Genomic DNA, 7,684 nt, shown 5'->3' with positions numbered 1-7,684 from the left:
CTAACTTACGTTTTAGGTTTTATTATTACCTACCTTTACTTTACTTTACTAACTAACTTAACTAATAGCGTACTACTTACTTAACTAACTACTCTCTCTCTCTCTCTCTCTCTACTATATATATATATATATATATATATATATATGTGTGTGTGTGTGTGTGTAACAATGATATTAGGCATATATTCTCTTTTACTATATAGTCTTTAAGAAGTGACAGTTTATTTTTGAAAACAACCATGCAATATGTTGTTGCTAGTGGTAGAGCAAATAGGATTTTAGGTTATATTTACAGAAAGGTTATCGTATGAGGACAATATATAATCCCTGAAATTGTTAATGGTATTTAAGGTGTATGTACACCATCTTTTGTCCTAAGGGTGAGAATGGTAGGTCCAAGAGACACAAGTTTTGGCAAGTAGGAGTTATTTTTGGCTTAGACAATTTTTATTTTTGAAACTGAGTAACTTGCCTTCAGATGTAGTGGATGCATTAAATTTAAGGCAGCTTAAGGGATGGCTTTATAGAGCTTAGCAATTAATGGAATTTGATACTCAATTGGTGGGTGCATTAATCAAGTACATTAAGCTAATAAATTATTCTAACAAGAGACTTAGGTAGTTGCAATAATTAAAGTAGTAATAAACAACCCTGAAGTAATAAAAATTAATTTTTACTATTATTAATTGATTTAATCATAAGTTTTATGAATTTATTATTTTGCATGATATTAACAAGTGTAATTCGTGCTCGTAGATAATTGATTAATCAAGTTAATCACCAAACTTTAGAAGCCTAGTTGGAAGGACGGGTCCATTGCTATCCTTAACATTTTATGTTCCAGTGTTTTGTATGTAATTTTACTGAAGACTGTACTATTGAAATATTCTGCTGAAGAACAGATTTATTGTATTATGGTTATGATAAAAGAAAACGGAGATCTTTTAAACATTTCAATGGATGGGTTAGAAAGAGCTCTGAGGTTTATATTAAGTAATAGATATGCAAGATATAACGGGGAATCTTATAAACAAATCGGAGGAATAGCTATGGGTAATAAGTAGTCTTAGCTGTAATATTTATGCATATATTTGAACTGAAAGTACTTAATTCTTGGAAAACGGGAGGGAATATAGGCACATCGATGTGGTAAAGATTCATAAGTGATGTATCTGGAGTGTGGTATTTCTTACGGGATTACTTATAATTTATATATATACTTTTTTAATATGTTTTAAACACTTATGAGTTATGATAGTCACTTCATATCATTTTAACCCTCTATATCTGCTTTACATTCAAGAATGTCCTTGTTTTCTTTTCAAGATTTTAAAGCTTCTGTATTTATATTTGGATTTCTTAAATTAGAGTTCAGCGTAACGATTGGAAACGTATAGTTCTAATGATATTTTTACTATTCAAATACTTTACTTGAGCCTGTTTGTTGTGATTTCTTCCCTCTTAAATTTATTTTACAAGCAAAATATAAACCTTTGTTTAATACATGTATGTTTTTCCTTAAATCTTGTATTTGAATTGTTCATGATTTTTGACACTTTGTTAACTTCCTATAATACAAGATAGTATGGCAGTCGTGTCAAAACGTAGATCTTTTGATAACAGATTTTAAACCTTATAAATAAATGTTTCAGTTAAATTTAATTAATGATAATACACAGTGCCAATTATCAACAAGTAAGTACAGTATAGAGTTGTTAGATTACTTTTATATCTATAATGCCTACCATTTTCAGTAAGTATATTGTATGGATTTTGTGTTGGAGTTCTGTACTACTAACCCTTATGATTAATACAAAATTTTCTTTGGCTGTTCAATACCAGTCAGTCTGTTTCATAAGCTATTTGACTAGTAGAGACTAAAGCCATTGGTCAGTTTGATGTAGATAGTCATTTGTTTTTTTATATTGAGATTTGCAAAATAGCATGATTATAGACGTAATTTTACAGCATAGTATTTAAGAAGAAAAGTGACATCTTATAAAATACTTTTTTTTGTTGATAGAATTTGAAATGCTGTGGCTGACATTTTACTTTTGATTTACAAGTACTCCATTCAAGTCAGATGCTTCTCTTATTAGCAGAAACTGTGTAGATTGAAAACAAATAATACAGGAACCGTAACTTTTATAAGTAGTTTTGATTACTTGCAAAGTGTCATCATGTTATCCAAAACAGTGTTTGAGGGCTTCCGTGTCTATGCTATGTATTGTATGCATCGTATGTGTAGATGAAACCTTTGTTTCAGTGTTCTTAGAGATTATGATGTGTGCGTGTTATGCCTATTATATATTGCCTAAGGGTTAACTTCAGAGGCTTTGCTGGGTACTGTCATACAGCACCCATGCCCCAAATTCCCAGTTTTTTTTTTTTTTTATAATTAGAATAGAAACTCATGATTGATATGCTGAAATGCTGAAAATTCCTGCACCTATTTGCCTGAGCCCTGAATCTTTTTAAGTACCCAATGATAACTCTGGCTGTCATGTATAAGTTAATGTATTTTGTGTGTCATGTTAATACTTCACTGAATGTTCTAGGTAATACTTTATTATTCTTTATGTGTTAGTTATGTGGTATATTTGTGTGTTAAGAATAGATGCAGAAATTTAGGGCAATCAGGTGTGTTGCATTACATCTGAAGTTATATTTTTTTCTTTTTGTAGGGTTGAAATGAACTATTCTTTACTTCAGCCCGTGGTTATGCTGGAAAGGTTGCCTGATGAAGTGATAGAATCACATGTTGAGAGTTATGAATATTCCAAATGGGCAGCTGGTAAATTAGTACATGATGAAAAATGCTACCCCTCTTGGAGTTGGTATGTTGCCGAAAATAAATCTACCAAATGGGACCGAAGTCCAGTACCTCCGGGAAAAGATCAATCATCATCAGTGGCAGGAAATTTTAAGTTAACCTCTCTTTATGAAAATGCTGAAAAACAAGCATTGTTCAGAACTACGTGCACGAGTAAAAACAATGTAAGATGCTCAAAATGTGGAGTTTTATTTTTAAAGACAAAAGCTACTGCCATGTGTTTGAATTGCAGACCTAAGGCTCCAGCCATGGAAAAGATAAAAAAACAATGGAAGCAGATGAGCATAAATTCATATAATCTGCCTAAACAAAGAGCTCATATGGTAATTAATGATAAATCAGAAGAAACAAACCTGCAAACTAATGCCAAAAGAATAGAACTAATTAAATATCCAAAAAAAAGGAAATGGCCTGAAGAAAAGCATTACAATAATGATGATAAATGTGGTTTTAAGTCACTGGAAAGCAAAGTGACTAAAAGGATAAGAAACTGGGATGGTTCATTCACTCATGCAAACAAACTAACACCAATCAACAAGCAGAATTCTCAAAGAATTTCTTGGGATTCGTCTAGTAAAATTTTCAAGAATGATGATATGTTGCCAGTAAAAAAAACTAACAGTAGTTTACATAACAAAAAGTCAAATATATTAGAAAATCATAATTGGATTAGGGATCAAAAAGGTAATGGAACTAATAAATGTCATTTATTGGTTGATAAAATAAAAACAACTCTCCCTAAAAAAGAAGGTACATTTATGAACTTCCAAAAAAGGGCAATAATAAAAAATGAAAAAAGTTATCAGAAAATTGTAAACCTTGATCATAAAACAAGAAAAGAGAAAGATGATGATTTATGTATGCAGACTCTTGAGAGAACTGATATTCATGAAAGAATAAAAATCAATAGTGGTGAGATTCAACCTAAACATTCACCATCACAGCAGAAAGGATTAAGGACCAATGAAGTGGAATGGAAAAAATACCAAAAGAGTTCACATTCAGAGAATTTTAACACTAACAAAAATAGTTGGAGAAATGAGGAGGTATCCTACACTGTTCGTAGTGATTGTATTAACGAAGTCAATCCAAATTCAAAGAAAGTAATGGATGTCGGTTGTTCTCAAGGTAATAAGATAGGAGAATGTTTACAGCCTCGGAACACTGTAAATGTTGAAACCCAACAAGACAAAAAGCAGGCTTTGGAAAGCTTTAGTTGTAAAAATAGTAATCAAAATGAAGATTTAAAGCATAATGTAAAAATGAAGGAAAGTGATAAGAAGGTTGACGAATGTCGATCAACAACAACAAAGGTAATATTGAATGTTGACAGAAATAAAATAATGTTTACACAAGCAGTGGGATCATGTGAGAAGAGAGGTGTGGAGGTTAAGGATGTAAGAAATGGTCTCCTTCTCATGACATTTGGTGATGACGAAGACATAATCAGTGAGACAGAAGAACCTTTAGTTAAATGTCAGATACCAGAAGAGGGTGTTTGTGGTACTTTTCAAGAAGGTAACACAGATATGCATTATTATAATGATAATTTACAACATTTAGAAGATCAAGAGCCCAATTGTGAAGTAAAGAATAATTGTGTGAAACTTGGAGACAAATTTAAACCAGTTTTGCATTGTGATAATAGGATAAAGAAAAGTTTAACACCTGAAAGCGTGAAGGATTTCGAAATGGGCAAAGGAAATTTAAAGAAAAGTGTTGGAAAGAGGACTGTAAAAGTACCAGAGGTTAAAGATGACCATGGTCATTTACAGCTAATCAGCCACTCGAGTTCTCAAAACTCCATTTCTAACCTTAAAGATCCAAAAATTATACAACATGTGACTTTCCATGATGAAACTGATAAACAGTATGGTAAATTTCCTGCTAATTCAAAAGTAATGAGCCAATCAGAAAGTGCAGAATCCATCTCTAGTTACGAAAAGTCAGTACCTCTCGTTGAAAATGTCAATTTAAATAAAAAGAAATTGACAACCTTAAAAGAAGAAATTGTTAATTTTTGGAAAGAAGGCTCAACAATGATCACTCCTTTAGATGAACTTGACTGCCTAACTGTAGCAAGCATTGTAGACTTGGATTGTGGTCCTGAAAGGGCAATGAACTTGTTCAGATTCAAGCTATTGCAGAATGTTTGCCTCCTAAAAAAATTGGCTATTGCAGAGCAGAATCGGGAGATTCCTGCAGAGGTAGTTAAGAAAAATAAAAACATGATATTATCAGCAATTACAAAACTTCTTTTTTCAGTTAGATTAGTAAGAATGTCCAAAGATGATTCTCAGTCCACACATCAAGAAAATGTTCAAAGTAATTTAAGTTGTAACAGTCATTATAGTGATCATGTATCAGTAGGAACAGAGGTTTCTTCTGCAATAGATATTATTAACAGCCAGCTCTCAAGCAAAGAATGTGAACTATCCTTAGATGATCAAAATCAGAATCAACAGTTGGTAGAATCTTTGCATGAATGTCTTGGGTTTGAAAGTGCAAGGAACCCGTATAATTCAGGTAAAAAGTCCATTGAATATGATTTTGTTCCATTGTCATCCAGTGCACATCAGACAAGCAGTTTTAACTATGAACAACAGTTACAAAATATTAATATTGTGCCCACAGATAAAAAAAACCCAGAAGCATCTCCAAAAAATTCTGCTAAACAACAGTTGTTTCATTTATCTAGTGGACAAAACAGTTTTGGCACAAGGGTGAATGAAGTTTCAGAGAAGTGTTCTACGAATGGACAAGCCTCAAGTCAGACAAAAACATTGATGAAGAAGACGACAGAACTTCCTCAAGGTGTAACACATTCAAATATAAAGTTAGGTCAACAACTACATGACAGTAATGTGGCTCCTGAACTTACACCATCATCAAAAACTAGTGGAAGTCTTTATGAAAATCATTTTGAATCCATTTTAAGAAAGCAAAGTGACGAGACAATTTCAAAGTTGGCACAAGGAGAGCTTTGCTCTAAGCAACCGACAGAAATGTCTGCACAAAAGAAACAAGATATAGAAACTAATTTGACGCAGGAGCTAAATCTTATTAAAAGTTATTTAGCCCAACAGTTTTTGAAGTCTATTCAAAAGCCACATCAGGATGTAGAGCCTTCAGAATTATCACATCAGAGTTTAGATACAGATTTTGTAGGTATGTCACATCAGCATTCGAAGTTAAGTGAAAACCCTCATATGAATCATTCCCTGACTTGTGAGTCACAATTACAGCAGCTTGGCATAGAAAGTCCAAATCCAAACATTATTCAACAGCCAAGACTGAACAGTAATTCATGCAATCAACAACATGTGATGTTCTCCAACCAACAGCATTACAAGGACAGTACTAGTGCCACATGTTATAGATTAGCACCCAAAAGAGTATTTAGTCAACATCAGCTCCAGCAAATAGCTGCCCTGACCTTTACACAAGGACATAGTTCTAAAGTAACATCTGAAGAGCCATCTGATGTTGGATCCAGTCAGGTTCACCAGCAATTATCATACCCCAAAAAAGATCATGAATCTCAATATGTTCAAGAATCCATCACAACCAGTACACAACAACATTGGGACAAAAAGACAGAGCTTTCACAACAGGAAAGATCCATAAAATGTACTCTTAACCAGGTGTCTGCAACATCCGTTCCTTCATATCCATTTACTGCACTGCTGCAAAAGAATTCCCTAAATATTGCAAATTCCACAATATCACCAGCTCTTGGTCATAAACAAATGTTATTACCCACCATTAGATTGGTCCCTGATGAAAACATTCCTTCATATTCCAACCTAAGGCCAGTGCTTCAAGTACCTAATAAACCTTTTTATCAAAGAATACTTTCTAATTCAAGAAACTCTGTGTCTCCGGAGTCAGAACGTACCTCTGTTAGTAGTTGTACATCAGGAGATACGTGCAACTCACCAGTTTTAGAAAATGACTTGCAAAGTAAACAGTGTATTGATGATTTGAATCCAACATTAGTATCTCCCATCTCTCACAACATTGGTCATTGGACAAAAAACATTGGACAACAGAGTGAACCTGAATCCATAACCTATGATCTTCAGTTGGGAAGAATGAATATGCCACTGTGTCCTCCATATAGCCTTCAACAAAATTTTCCAGAATTAACAAATGTTATCTGCACTCCAAAGAATCAGTATTTCTCAAAAGCATTTACTTACCATCAGGTTGGAAGTTCAAATCCAACAGTACCAAGAAGTGGTTTGGTTCCTTGTGCAACTAGAGTACCAATGCCCAACATAACCTCGCCATCTAGTACAAGTTTCATGATTCACTCAGGAATCAAAGAGAGTTCTCTGCTACCACTGTCCCAGGTATTTATACTTTGTTTACTTTGTGTTTATATATACTTTGTATAGTACTAGGCACATAAATAATTGTTGTGATTTTCAAACAGTTAACTAGGCACGTTTCTGATTTTTGCCTAAAGTTTTCATGATATAATCTGTGGTACAGACCTACAGAATAATGATACTTAATTGCCAAATAACTGAGGCATAAGAATAATCTACAGATGGGCAGTATAAGATACAAAATGAACAATCTTTATTAAAACATTTAATTACATGGAACAACCAGTCTTGTGATCAGTTTTTTCATTCAAACGTAGATGAGGCCATAATCTTTAAACTACACATTCCTGGCATCAAAGGGCACTGCTGTCAACAATTTTAGACAAAGTGCAGTATTACACCAACTCTCATGGGCAGAACAGGTATCTTCTAGATAATGACAAAGAAACAAAGGCAGTTAGAACAAGATGAACTTGATGACTTTCTCAACCATGTATGATATGAAAACTTCACGTAC

At 33.3% G+C, this 7,684-nt stretch overlaps 1 protein-coding gene across 4 annotated transcripts in view; it reads left to right on the top strand.

Annotated features, from left to right (window-relative positions):
• The window catches only part of LOC106467831, a 44,295-nt gene that overhangs the window by 17,191 nt on the left and 19,420 nt on the right, over positions 1-7,684 (top strand). For 3 of the 4 annotated variants that reach the window (XM_013928210.2, XM_013928211.2, XM_022396027.1), the window contains exon 2: positions 2,685-7,188. In XM_013928210.2, coding sequence (XP_013783664.1) covers positions 2,685-7,188 — 4,504 coding nt within the window. Of the gene's footprint in view, positions 1-2,684; positions 7,189-7,484; positions 7,661-7,684 lie in introns of all 4 variants that reach the window. The other variant, XR_002612486.1, reaches the window with a different exon arrangement.

This window comes from Limulus polyphemus, unplaced genomic scaffold, assembly GCF_000517525.1.
Source record: "Limulus polyphemus unplaced genomic scaffold, Limulus_polyphemus-2.1.2 Scaffold2759, whole genome shotgun sequence".
Taxonomy (NCBI): Eukaryota; Metazoa; Arthropoda; class Merostomata; order Xiphosura; family Limulidae; genus Limulus; species Limulus polyphemus.
The sequence above is the reverse complement of the archived record's forward strand: the minus strand, read 5'-3'. Positions and strand labels throughout refer to the sequence as shown.